The 13,057-nt window shown below is 35.4% G+C and overlaps 3 protein-coding genes across 4 annotated transcripts; 2 read left to right on the forward strand and 1 right to left on the reverse strand.

Moving 5' to 3' along the window:
- Positions 1 to 4,678: 4,678 nt before the first annotated feature.
- On the forward strand, positions 4,679 to 7,643 carry LOC124937858 (transcriptional regulator ATRX homolog). The gene is made up of 7 exons (XM_047478187.1): positions 4,679 to 5,159; positions 5,355 to 5,872; positions 5,943 to 6,420; positions 6,506 to 6,606; positions 6,905 to 6,994; positions 7,068 to 7,195; positions 7,296 to 7,643. Exons 2-7 carry the CDS (start codon positions 5,423 to 5,425, stop codon positions 7,492 to 7,494), a joined length of 1,446 nt encoding a protein of 481 aa, XP_047334143.1. The 5' UTR covers positions 4,679 to 5,159; positions 5,355 to 5,422; the 3' UTR covers positions 7,495 to 7,643.
- Positions 7,644 to 8,188: 545 nt separating this feature from the next.
- On the forward strand, positions 8,189 to 10,839 carry LOC124937859 (ATP-dependent Clp protease proteolytic subunit 5, chloroplastic-like). Its single transcript, XM_047478188.1, has 9 exons — positions 8,189 to 8,456; positions 8,596 to 8,721; positions 8,814 to 8,931; positions 9,012 to 9,104; positions 9,193 to 9,238; positions 9,328 to 9,400; positions 9,878 to 9,912; positions 10,006 to 10,094; positions 10,508 to 10,839. The coding sequence occupies exons 1-9, from the start codon at positions 8,326 to 8,328 to the stop codon at positions 10,706 to 10,708; spliced, it is 912 nt and encodes a 303-aa protein (XP_047334144.1). The 5' UTR covers positions 8,189 to 8,325; the 3' UTR covers positions 10,709 to 10,839.
- A 294-nt stretch (positions 10,840 to 11,133) lies between these two features.
- Positions 11,134 to 12,312, reverse strand: LOC124940254 (probable WRKY transcription factor 14). Of its 2 annotated transcripts, none has more exons than XM_047480752.1 (3): positions 12,133 to 12,312; positions 11,906 to 12,052; positions 11,134 to 11,818 (listed from the first exon to the last, which is right to left on the reverse strand). In XM_047480752.1, exons 1-3 carry the CDS (start codon positions 12,243 to 12,245, stop codon positions 11,287 to 11,289), a joined length of 792 nt encoding a protein of 263 aa, XP_047336708.1. In that variant the 5' UTR covers positions 12,246 to 12,312; the 3' UTR covers positions 11,134 to 11,286. The 2 variants fall into 2 exon arrangements, with proteins under 2 accessions (XP_047336708.1, XP_047336707.1); XM_047480751.1 differs by having other exon boundaries at positions 11,134 to 11,830.
- Between the last annotated feature and the right edge of the window lie 745 nt (positions 12,313 to 13,057).

Below are 13,057 nucleotides of genomic sequence, written 5' to 3' on the forward strand. Positions count from 1 at the left end.
TACAAGGCTCAACTAGTCGCCAAAGATTTTCACTAATGCTCTAGTTGAGACTATACATAGACATTCAGTCTGGTTGTTAAACTGGTCACCATTCGTATTGTCCTCACACTTGTAGTACATCAAGGATGGTCCATCCGCCAATTGATGTAAACAATGCCTTTCATTAAGGGACACTTAAGAGGACATATTTATGCTCAAACCCCTGATTTTATCAACAAAAGTTTCCCTGATCATGTTTCCCACTTCAAAAAGGCAATCTATAGCCTAAAGCAAGTCATCACGCCTGGTATACGGAGCTTTGCACGTTTCTCCTTTCTCTTGGCTTTGTCAATTCAGTTGCATATGCATCTCTCTTCATCTACCAAAAATCAGGTTCTATACTCTATTTATTAGTATATGTTAATGATATCATTGTAACTGAGAGTTCCTCTACAAAGTTGTCCAGCCTTATTTCCACCCTTGTGGATGTCTTACCTATTTCTTGGGCTTTAAAGTAATTCCTTCTGCCATGTGATTCTTTCTTTCGCAAAGGAAGTACATCATTGATTTACTCCATAAATCAGGCATGGCTAACAAGAAATCAACATCCACTTCCTTATCCACCAGTGCTAAATTACTCAAAGATTTTGGTAATCTCCTATCTTCCCCAACTGAGTATCGTGCACTTGTGGGAAGTCTTCAATACTTAAGTATTACTTGCCTGGACATTGCATTCAACATCAACAAACTTGTGCAGTTCATGCACCAACCCAGAACAACACATTGGTTTGCCCTCAAACGGGTGCTTCGTTATCTAACGGGCTCTTGCTACAAAGCATCTTCATCTCGACAACTACTCTTCTGATAATCCTTCATGTTTACTTAGATGCAGATTGGGAGGGTGATAAGGATGATTATATCTCCACCACTAGTTACTTGTTATATCTCGGTACTGCCTAGAAACAACGCTCTATTGCTCGTTCCATAACCGAAGAAGAATACAAAGCCTTAGCTGACATAGCCAATGAGCTTCTATGAGTCATATCCTTGTTCAGTTGATCACCTGCCCACAACCAATCCAGTTATCTATTGTGACAATATTTGTGCCACATATCTCAATGTTAATCATGTTTTTCACTCTCAGATGAAACATATAACCTTAGCATATCATTTTGTTCATAAATTTTTTCAAAAAGGCAAGTTTTTGGTATCTTTTGTGTATAATGATGATCAACTTATTGATATACTCAAAAGCCACTACATCGACCTCTGTTTGACTCCTTACGTACCATGGAGTAATATAAATATAGAATTAGGCTTTCATTATTTCAATATATTAGAACATCTGTTATAATTAATTTCTATGATTCTAATTTTGGTTATCGCTTACAAATTTCAAAAATTCATTGATAATATAAAAAAGAAAAATCTATTAATGCAAATAAGTACTAAATCTCCACATATTTCAGAGATTTCATCAAAATCACATTAAGTCTATAAGAGAAAATACTTCTTTATTCAGCCTGTAAGATCAACAAATTGAAGAATCAAACAAGATTTAAAGTAGATGATCAGATTGAGAAAGATTGGAATTGTTTGATACTTTTGGGGTCATGAGATGGCTAGATGGGGATTGGGGGCGGCAACCGGCAGATTACGCAGGTAGAAATCGTGGCGAGTCTTTTACATCATATTAAATATAATATATATATTATATTAAAAAATTTGGGCATCTTAGAAGGCAGGGCCTGAGGCAATGGCCTCTCTCGCCTCCAAATAGGTCCGTCCCTGGTCATAACCCTATATTATTAAGATATAATATATATTCTGAGCTTCTTAATAATATTCTCTCTTTTGGGTGTACGTAACCAAAATTTATCTTGTTGACCACGTTAAATATGTGTTTTTCTTTATTGTTTATTAGATTTTTTGTATTCCGTTCTAACAATTATAACAATGAATGAAGTATTTGTTTTTTTTAAGGTTTGAAGCTATCATGACTCAATCATTACCTCTACTTCAAGTTAAGACATTTTAAGTAAAAACAAATTCATAATTTTTGGTCTCTTATGAACCACTTTTACAATAATAAATAATGTATTAATCATTCACAAATAATAAAGAGAAGTTGATTATCCTAAGAGAACAAAGATCACCGGTTCAATTCTCACTTAGAATATTTTAAGTTAAAATAGTGGTCATGCCTGTGAGGTCATGCTAGTTTTCTACACTAAAAATAAAAATAAAGAAAAGTTGATTAAAAGGGATTAAGATTAATAATAAATATTAATTTTATGTTTGAGCAAAATGTAACTTGTAGTTATATTTTGTACACTACTTTAATGGCCTTATTTAAAAAGTAACATAAAAACACTTTGTCCAACTATTCATGTTTAAAATAAAAGTATTACCAAAAATATCGTAGTCTAGGCCTCTTCTCTGGAACCGAAGGAAGGACATAACATAAATTAACGATATGAAAAGTCTATGTTGGTGCCTTGGGACTGGAGATAGATTCAGTTCAAACAAATGTATAGGTCATTTGGTCGGGAAGGCAGGGGTAGGTTATTATAGAGTTCCAGTTTTTGGTACTTCTCGGCTGTCTTTCTAGTGTGTGACGAAAGGGAAACTAAGTGTCACACGGACAAATTACGTAGCGGATTTTTACTAACTTTTTCTCCCTTGTGCGGCTTGTTTTGCGCACCAAAACAATCAACCAAACTCAACACCGAGGTTTACTTCTCGCACAGAAATAAACAACAAACTCACAACAATCAATAAGTATGCAGGAAAGTAGAAGACACACAGAATTACGGGTCACGCCCGACTTTATAATTTTATTTCGCTCACAAATAAATCTTACAAAGAAGACTATAAACTCACTTGCCTGCACACAAAAAGACTCTCACTAGCTGTGGGTATTTTTCTACCAAAACTCAACCAAACGTCTTTGTGCACCTCAAGATGTATTTATAGCCTTGGGGATAACAATCAGCTTGAAGTAAAATAACTAACTTGCAGAGTGGGGGAAAACCGCCTAACAATTATTGCTGGACTCGGTCCTAACTGTTGTTGGGCGGCTGGACGTGGGTCTTCCTCGGTCGGTCCTAACTGCTGTTGGAATGCTAGACGTGGGTCTAACTGCAAGTAGTGGGTCTTAACTGCTCCATTACTTCAGTCCCACTTCCTTCATCGGTCCTAACTACTGCTGGACTGCTAGACGTGAGTCTAACTGCAAGTAGTGGGATGCAACCGCCCACTATGCCCACGTTTTCCACCAATCCCAACTGCTCCCGAGATTTCCGCCACATCTGCCCATCATGCCGACTTTTCCGGGTCTACTCACAACCGTCACAAGTCAGCTTGATTCTTTTCTGCGCATCCTCTCAATGCACCCGTCGTTGTCACCCTGCCTAGGTCGCACGCACACGATCACACTTAAGCTCGGTCTCGACACTCCGCATCATGCCAAGACAAACACGCATGCTAACATCCATCTCTCGGTCCTTGTATTAAAACTCGCGCCCCGACAGAAACTTTGGACACTTAGCACTCTGCAACTTTGGTGCCCATACCGCACACCCGCGACATTCTTTTTAGGCATCTCTCGGTCCTGGCCCTCCGCAATCAAGCCAAGACCGAGGCCAACATTTAAGGCTGTAACACTAAGCTACCCAGAGCTAGAAGTATTGTCTTGCTTACTCATACTAGAGTTACTTTTCCGGTCATCGAGGGACCGAGACGAGCTTTCGAATCTTTAAATGATACTTCAGAATAAAATAAGAGACTCGCCCGGACGTCTGAACATGAGAGACTATATCAAGTTCTAGGATGGGCGTGCAATGATAATATTTTGGTCTAAAGGTCTCTCACTGGAAGAATAGTGAATACTCAACGCAAAACAAAGGAAGGAAGCCTTCTCGACAGGAATTATAAATGAGTTGTCTCATCTCCGCCATAATCTCCTCGACCCCTTCATTTATATGAAATGAATACACATAGATTTGGTAAGGAAGAATACCTTGTTTTAATCTGATACAATTTGTAGAGTCGCACTCCTTAAACGTCAGAAGTCATTGATATTCACATTGAACCGTCATTAGGTTATACTTATTGGGCATAGTTCTATATTCGGTCTACGAACCCTAAATGACGAAGGCGTGCTTGAGGCGGTAAAGTTGAATTTCAGTTTTGTTAGTTAAGGTAGGTAATCTCGTGTATTTCCATTCAACGATAATTTTAAATTATCGTTAAAACTACACCATTTTTATTTATTTTCTCCAAACCAAATTCAAATCCCTACCATTTAAACGTCAGAAGTCATTGATATTCCGATTGAAGCGTCGTTGGGTTATATATACTTATTGGGCATAGTTCTATATTTGGTCTACGAACCCTAAATGACGAAGCCGTGCTTGAGGCGGTAAAGTTGAATTTCAGTTTTGTTAGTTAAGGTAGATAATCTCGTGTATTTCCATTCAACGATAATTTCAAATTATCGTTAAAACTACACCATTTTTATTTATTTTCTAAAAAAGAGAAAATAACAACAAATTCAAATCCCTACCATTTTAAAAGATTGTCACTACAAGCTTGTAAAAGAAAAAAAATTAAAAACCCTAAAAAATTGGATCTTGATTCTAAATTTTCTCCTTCATTTAACACCAAAATTGCTATTCATAAAGAATAAATTGTGAGAAGAAGGAAGTGGGAATGGAGTACACTAACCTGCGCACATACTTTTCTTGCAGAGAGGATGATTTCCTAAACAAGAGGAAAATAAAAGGAAGATGATGGAGGAAGAGAGAGAAAGTATTGAAGGTGGTGGGTTTTACTGGACTGAGTCGGGTGACCGAGATAACAAGCCTAATCCAACTACAATCTCACAGCCTTTCGCAAAATTTCATGTCGCCAATAACAAAAATATGGAGATCATTAGGATTCCGCTTCCCCCCTTTTATCACTATTATCCCGCAGTTCTCTTCATCTCTAACCCTAATCCTTCTTCTTCTTTCTCATTCATTGCCCCCCTTCTCTCTCTACATATATATACACCTTTCCGCTCTCCGCCTCCTTCACAACCACCTCAATAGTTTTCGCCCTTCTCTTCACCTCTCTCAATTATCCTTTGTAGTCAAGCCGATACGAGACTCCTGACTTCTCCGATTTCCATTCCAAAGGTAAGCTGCGATTTTCTCTCTGTTTTCCTTTACTTACAATCGATGTTTTCTTTAGGGTTCATTGGGTATGGAGATCCAAGATTTTACTGCTATCTTGCTTTTTATCGAACGTTTTTGTAATACATGTATCGGGTTTCTTCGATCAATGACAGATTCAATTGTTTTGGGGTTGTTTATTTCATGTTTCATCTTCAGGGTATCTGTTCTTGAAGTGGTTCATTCAGCATTTGCTTGTATGACCTATTGCAAGTGACCTTTCTTCAATGGAAGTGTTTGGAAACCCTAGATTAGAGACTTATGGTGCCACCACGGTGAGAAAGAAGAGGAGCCTGATTTCCAGAAGGCCTAGACTTGATCAGTCACTTCCGTTCCTTGAAAGCCGTTCACCCTCAGATGATGCGATCAGTGATGGAAATAGTAGCGATGATACCATTGGGAGGAAGGAGATCAATCTTAATCAAAATGGTTTTGGTGATCATGCTAAACGTCACAGTGAAGGCGTACTTGCTCCTGCTAATTGGAAAAGCTTAAGCAAGACTAATCCAGGGCAGTCTGTTGGAAATTTGGATATTGATGGAATTACTGACAGGGTTAAGAAGGTGAAACTAAAAGTTTGTGGTATCTCAAGAACCATTCAGTCGAAGTCCATTGCAGAGGATTTAACAGGTCATGGCTCTTCTTCTGCAAGATCCCGCCAGAAGTCGCTTTACCAGGTAATGTTGTGAACTTTATTTAATTGATTTATTGAAACTATTCGGTTTAACAGTTCAATTTTGATGGCAGGATGATTCTAATGGTCGCGGAGGGGACCAGTCAGACGATCCTGTACGTAAGAGCAAGAGGGTGCCAAAGAGGCGTGTACTGGATGGAGCATTTGAGGAGGAAGAAGAAGATGATGAGATAGGATATCTTGAAAAGCTCAAGATTTCCAAGGCTGCTTTTGCAAAGAAGAGTTTGGAAGAAGACTCTTCTAGTAAGAAACTTCATCCAATTTCTAGGGTTTATAAGAATGGTAAAAATGTTGATGTAAAGAAGAAGGCAAGATCTAACGACACAGATTATGAGGATGAGAAAGAAGAAGAAGACGATGATCTGGCGATCTCTGATGGTAAGAAGGCGAGGAAACAAAAGAAGGAACAAACTGAGCTGATAACTGAAAGTAAGAGGGAACCCGCCCTTACGACCCGCCAACGTGCCCTTTTATCTTCGTCTGGCCCAACTATAGAATTCCCTAATGGACTACCACCTGCCCCTTCGCGAAGTAAGCATATTTTCTTCTCTTGGCAAGTTTTTTAATTTCTTTTGGTAAGTTAATATTTTCCTGATTAAAAATATCTATTTTGAAGAGCAAAAGGAGAAACTTTCCGAAGTGGAGCAACAACTGAAGAAAGCTGAGGCTGCTAAAAAACGTAAATTGCAAGTTGAAAAAGCAGCACGAGAGTCTGAGGTTTCCCTCCCTACCCTTTCTGATATATTGTTCTACTATTGTCCCCAATATGGTTACACTATTGTATATGAATTTGGATCTGGTATTCCAAATATGCGTCACACTATGGTTGTTTTATTAGGGGTTATTTGAATAACCAACTGGTCATTATTTTCAAACCCCTATTGATGTAGATTGTGATAAACATTGTTTCAGTTGATGAGTAGTAGATTGTTAGATTGGGTATTGGGTTCAGTATTTAGAAATGTGGTTCCATCTGGGGTCTAGCTGAAGTTGTTGATTTAACTGAACTGTTTAGGCGGAGGCAATTAAGAAAATACTAGGTCAGGATTCGAGTAGGAAGAAACGAGAAGATAAAGTGAAGAAGCGTCAGGAAGAATTGGCACAGGTATGATAAACTTTGATAGATAGATAATAGTTAGTAGTAATAATAGATGTGACAATTGTATAATATAATGCAGGAAAAGGCTGCAAATGCTTTGAAGCATGCTTCGAGCACTGTTAGATGGGTCATCGGGCCGAATGGGACAACAGTCACCTTCCCCGAGGAAATGGGTCTGCCTAGTTTATTTGATCCGAAACCTAAAGGGTGAGTGGGGTTAAAATGAAGAAAGTTGTTTCTTTCTGCTAGATTATTTAGGTTCTGTTTTGTTGGTTTGTTTGTAATTCTCAATTGTAATCTTAAGCAGATATCCTCCTCCAAGAGAAACCTGTGCTGGACCATCTTGCAGCAACCCTTATAAGTATCGACATTCCAAATCGAAGCTTCCTCTGTGCAGTCTGAAATGCTACAAGGCAGTTGATTCAATAGAAACAAAAGTTGAAGAAGATGATGGAAAGGACAAACTTGCAGCAGAAACAGCAGAAGCCAATCAGCCAGGGATTTGATTTGAACTGAATTGAATTGATTTTTACAGAGAAGGGAAATAGACTAAAGGGAGAAACTATTAGCATATTTGAAAACTGTTGATAATATAGAGATATTTGCATATTTTTATTTTAGATTTTAAACTTTTTTATGAAATTATATTATTCTACAATCCCTGGTTTATTTTTGGTTTTGGTTTTGGTTTTAGTTTTAGTTTTAGTTTTAGTTTCAGTTTTGGTTTTAATTTTAATTTTAGTTTTGATTTTGGTTTAAGTTTTAGTTTTGATTTTGGTTTTAGTTTGAAGGTTATATATTAATTTGTTAAATATGGTTTATGTAGACAAAAGTTTTCTTAACTAGGTCAATGTAATCTTAATTTATTTTAAATATTTTATTTAGTGAAATATATTTTAATTAACTATATTAGCAAATTTAATAATTTTTTTTTTTCTATTCAAATTCCTTTTATCTGTTTTGAAAAGGCACATCTGTTTCACTGTTTGGATTCAAACATCATTTCATTTTTTTTTTCTATCAATTATTTCATTTAATTCAATACTTTTATTTTAAATTATTATTTTTTATTTTATTATTATATATCAATTACCTTTTAATTATTTTATCAAAAATATTCTTACATCCTAAAAAAAATAAAATATAAAAAAATTATTTTCTGAGAAAGACCTTTGCTTGCTGGAGCTAAACTCTTCTCTTGATGCCAATTGAAAATTACTGCTACAACTTGGTAGCTTGAAGATAAGCCCAGGCCGTCCGTCGTCTTCATCAAGCTTCAGACTTCAGAGAGAAAGCTTTCTGTTTTTTCCTTCCAACGGCAAAAGAAAGCACGGAAAATGGCGAATGCGTGTGTATACACATCGATGGCTTCTTCTCTCAGGCTTAATTCTCCTCACTTCTCCGCGAACCCTAGTTCCACCTCTGAAGTTAAACCCTTCTCTCTCTCATGTCCGCTATTCTCTTCCAGGTAAATTCACCGCCTTATTTCCGACTAATTTCATCTTTTGCCACTTCTTACTGATTCTTTCAACATGTCAGAAGGGAGTTTCTTGGGTTCAGCGTTTAAAGTTTATATCTTTAAAATCGTATTTCCTTATTTTTCATAGGAAAGTAAGAAAGCTGACTGAAAATCGTAAGGGAAATTATCTGAACCATTCTGTAAAGGCTGTTTACACAGATGATCTTTGGGAGACACAGTCGAATGATTTAAGAAGGGGTATATGGTCTGTTAGGTAGGATTTTCCTTAATTTGTGTTGTTGTTTGCTTGAAATGTTTTTGATTTTACAAGTGGCTTAAGAATCAAATTGGTTTGTTTTTGAGTAGGGATGATATTAAAGTTCCATCTTCGCCATACTTCCCAGCTTATGCTCAAGGAGGACAAGGTGCTTCCCCTATGGTGCAAGAAAGATTCCAGAGTGTCATCAGCCAGCTCTTCCAATATGTAACGAATCAGATTTTGTTTTGTTTTTGTTGAAATTGCAATTGAAATTTTACTGTTATTTTTTTCCATTCATTTTCCAGAGGATAATTCGTTGTGGTGGACCTGTTGATGATGATATGGCTAATATCATAGTGGCTCAGCTTCTGTATTTGGATGCAGTTGATCCCACCAAGGTTTCATTCATGTTTTGGTTGAATTTCATTTAAACTCTTTAAGTTAAAAACTTCACATTTTGATCATCTCTTTCAAAATTGTAAACAGGATATTGTCATGTATGTCAATTCCCCAGGAGGATCTGTAACAGCTGGTAGTACCTCTTCCTTTTTTATTCAAATTTCTTACACCTTATTCTTTTTGTTGAATCTCTGATTATTACTGCTTAATTGTGAACTTTAGGTATGGCAATATTTGACACAATGAGGCACATCCGACCTGATGTCTCCACTGTATGTGTTGGGCTAGCTGCTAGGTATTTTCAACTCGAATACTAGTGGTCTTGGGTTTTCTTCCTCTTTTTCATTTAGGTTGCTTTTGATCAAACTGAAAATTAGGTGATTTTAAAGGGAATTAGTTAAGTACTTGATATGATAAATTGTGGAACTAATGTCGAGAAAGTACTTAAAAGACTGTTTTACCCTTATATTGACACTCTTGCTTACCGAGTTAAACCACATATTTTAGCTTAATTTAGTTTGAATCTGAATACTTAAGTGATTTTTAAATCACAGTTATCAAATGAACTACACATAAGCAGTTGATCATTTAGATTAAGTGATAAGTTGGTCTACATAACTTGTTGTATCTAAATCATCTGTTTTCTCTCTCTTTGCTCTTCATCCTTAATTACTCAAAGTTTTGATTGATTTAATTCCTTTAGAGAGGTTTTCTTCCTTGCTTTCTGCGGGCTATATATTAATGTTTTTCCCTGTTTTCTGTCTGTGAACAGCATGGGAGCTTTCCTGCTTAGTTCAGGCACTAAAGGTGACTAACATTAAGCATCTCTTTTAATGAACATGAGGAGTTTCTTCCCTAATTGCTTAAAATTTACTCTTATATAACTGTGTTTATAACTAGGAAAAAGATACAGCCTGCCAAACTCTAGGATAATGATCCATCAACCTCTTGGTGGAGCCCAAGGTGGGCAAACAGATATTGACATTCAGGTAACTTAATATGAGCAAATCAAAGATATTGGTTATAAATTGATTTAATTTAGACTTTATTTGCAGAATTTTTATTTGTAATGTTGTAAACATTCATTTCATAGATTAGTCACACTTTTGTGTATAAAATATGTAGTAACTTTTTCTTTAACACTTTATTGTCTTTTGATTTAGTTTATTGTACACTTGTAGACTTGGCTTAGAGAGGATAAACTACCTGTTATATATATAGCTATAATTGATCACACTTTAATTTTGGATAGTGGGGCTCTTTAGATGCCAATTCTGAGATCCACTAGCTTCTTTTCCACTTCAATTACTTTTGTTGTGTGTTGTGACTTTTGAAGTTTAAATTAATATTGTTTCTCTTTCTTTTAGTGCTGGTATGAAATGAAATGTGATTTTTGGTGTAGGCAAATGAGATGTTGCATCACAAGGCGAATCTGAACGGATATTTGGCTTATCATACTGGGCAAAGCCTTGCCAAGATTAACCAGGATACTGATCGCGATTTCTTCATGAGTGCTAAAGAAGCCACCGACTATGGCCTCATAGATGGGGTTATCACAAATCCTCTTAAAGTTCTTCAGCCTCTTGCAGCACCAGCTACATGACCCAATTAATAATAACAATTCTTCTTTCTATTAATAACATTTGAATTTCTTAGACTGCAGCCCCTTTGTTCGTTTCCCAAATATGCTTGCTGGAATTATCAATAATTGATTCTATGTGTTGTGTTCCTTTTGATCCTTTCTTCCCTACATGGAGTTTTGACATTTTTGTTTCTCATTAAGATAATGTTGCTGGATTCTGTAACTGTAATAAGGTAGAACTGTCCATGAAAAGAACAGAAGCAGAAGTCAGTTTCTGTTGATCCAATCAGCCTATCTCAAGTCTTTTCTAGTTTAGCCCGGTAGGCGAACCGAATGATAACCGAATGATTAAGTGTCTTTGCGGGGACAGGATGACAGGCAAAACCAAAAATAAAAAATGTAATATAAATAAGTATGAAATTGAAGAATTCATAAAATTTGCTGCATCATTCATCCAAACTAGTAAATATTATTATAAACACCGATCGAACTCAGAGATAAAACAGGGTCCGGAGGGATTAGAAATAGAAACTTATTAGTCCTCATTTAGGGTTGATATGAACAGAGATTAAACTAAAAATGGATCTCCTAAAACAAAGTTATAATTCCTCAAGCTCATCGAAGAAGCCATCATTCTCCTGATGGGATGTGACCGTTGGCAGCGATAACTGATGATGATGATGATGATCATCATCATCTAACGAGAGATGATAATCATCAATAATTTCCCCATCAAAGACTACTACTTTGTCTAGTAAGTTTTCACCAAATGGGTCTTCGTCATCTCTTATAACAAGACTGCTATGATTGAACAATGGAGATTGAGAATACAAGTAATGGAAAACATGGCCTTCTTGTTCTTGTTCATGATGTTCATGATCAACTGTTGTTGAACTAATGATAAAAGTTTGCTCTTCCGAAAATTGTTGTTCTGCATCTTGATATTCCTTTCTTGGGGTGATGGGAAGTTCTTCATAATGATTAGGATTGGTTATTAAAGAAGAAGAAGAAGAAGACTGATGAGGAGATGGATGGTTATGATCTGAAGTGTAAGTGATGATTATAATGGAGGAATCTGTTTTACATCTCTCTACTTGTTTCTTTGCTGAACAACCCTTTGAAGTGCTGCATCTGTAATAACCCCTGAAAAAGAATCATCTCATGAATGATCTGAAAGAATGAAAATGGAGTAGAGAAAGAGAGAAAAAGAATTAGAACCTTGGAAAAGGAGAACCTTTGATGGGTTTTTGGCCATACTTTCTCCATGTCCAAGAATCTAAAGGTGGAGGACCTTCACTCTTCATCTGCTTCACATTACAAGTTGAAGATTCAACCTTCATCACAGAAGCTTTCTGAATCACCTTCCTATATAATTAATTAATTAACAGACTCAATCAGATCAATCATACTTAGCAAACAATTAATTAAAAAGATAATTCCTTTGCCTTTTTTTGTATGAATCTGGTTTGATCTTCTTCTTATTCTTCCTCTCTGCTCCAACATCCACATTTCTGTCCAATCCTGATGAAGAAGATGAATAATTACCAGTACCATCCATGCCGGAATTTGAAAAAAGAAAGAAAAAGAAAACGAAAGAGATGATGTTTTCTTTCTGATTTTATCTATCTAACTCTCTCAAACTTATCTTATCATGCTCAAATTAAATACAAAACCCACTCACAACTACTCAAGTACGAACAACACTGTTTACAATAATTATTAAAGCACTATCATTTTTATATTAAACGTTATAAAATTGGAAAATTAACAAATATTTTATTTTTTTTAGTTTGTACCACGAACCTCCCTCCCTTTACTGTTTTAACTTTTCTAGTCTGGTAAAGAGAATCTATATATTTATATATTTATTTTTCAATTGAATTTAAATCAAATTTCCACATGTGTGTTTTTTTCCAACTAAATTAGCCAATTATTCTTGTTTGGTTTTGTTTTGGTGGTGGGGCAAACTTTCAAAAGGGTATTTAAGAGGTGTAACAAAAACTGTCTAAATGCAATGTTATATATTAGGCCGGTTTGAATTTAGGTTATAACTTTATTTGATATAAAATTATGAAAAGTTGAGTCATTAGTGAAAATAATTTAAGAAGTATTAATATTTAATAAAAAAAATTAAATAGAAAAATTTAATATTTTAATTTATAAATTAATTGATTTAATAGATGAGAATTAGATAAATTATTTAGATTACCTTTTAGACCCTCATTAAATTATAAAATAATATTTTAAAGAATAATTTTTTTTTTTTTTATATTTTTGTTATGCTTTTTAGATTTAGATTTATTTTGTTGACATTTTTTTATTTCTTAGTTAAGTTTGTGGCTTGATACTAGGTTAGAAAAAATATTTAAA

Source organism: Impatiens glandulifera, chromosome 5 (assembly GCF_907164915.1).
Source record: "Impatiens glandulifera chromosome 5, dImpGla2.1, whole genome shotgun sequence".
Lineage (NCBI taxonomy): Eukaryota > Viridiplantae > Streptophyta > Magnoliopsida > Ericales > Balsaminaceae > Impatiens > Impatiens glandulifera.

Coding starts and splice junctions, on each gene's coding strand:
- LOC124937858 (XM_047478187.1), top strand. CDS start 5,423: ATGGAAGTGTTTGGAAACCCTAGATTAGAGACTTATGGTGCCACCACG. Junction 6,421..6,505: donor ACCACCTGCCCCTTCGCGAA/GTAAGCATATTT, acceptor TCTATTTTGAAG/AGCAAAAGGAGAAACTTTCC. Junction 6,607..6,904: donor AAGCAGCACGAGAGTCTGAG/GTTTCCCTCCCT, acceptor TGAACTGTTTAG/GCGGAGGCAATTAAGAAAAT.
- LOC124937859 (XM_047478188.1), top strand. CDS start 8,326: ATGGCGAATGCGTGTGTATACACATCGATGGCTTCTTCTCTCAGGCTT. Junction 8,457..8,595: donor TGTCCGCTATTCTCTTCCAG/GTAAATTCACCG, acceptor TATTTTTCATAG/GAAAGTAAGAAAGCTGACTG. Junction 9,239..9,327: donor AGGAGGATCTGTAACAGCTG/GTAGTACCTCTT, acceptor TGTGAACTTTAG/GTATGGCAATATTTGACACA.
- LOC124940254 (XM_047480751.1), bottom strand. CDS start 12,245: ATGGATGGTACTGGTAATTATTCATCTTCTTCATCAGGATTGGACAGA. Junction 12,053..12,132: donor CCAGATTCATACAAAAAAAG/GCAAAGGAATTA, acceptor TTAATTATATAG/GAAGGTGATTCAGAAAGCTT. Junction 11,831..11,905: donor AAAGGTTCTCCTTTTCCAAG/GTTCTAATTCTT, acceptor ATTCTTTTTCAG/GGGTTATTACAGATGCAGCA.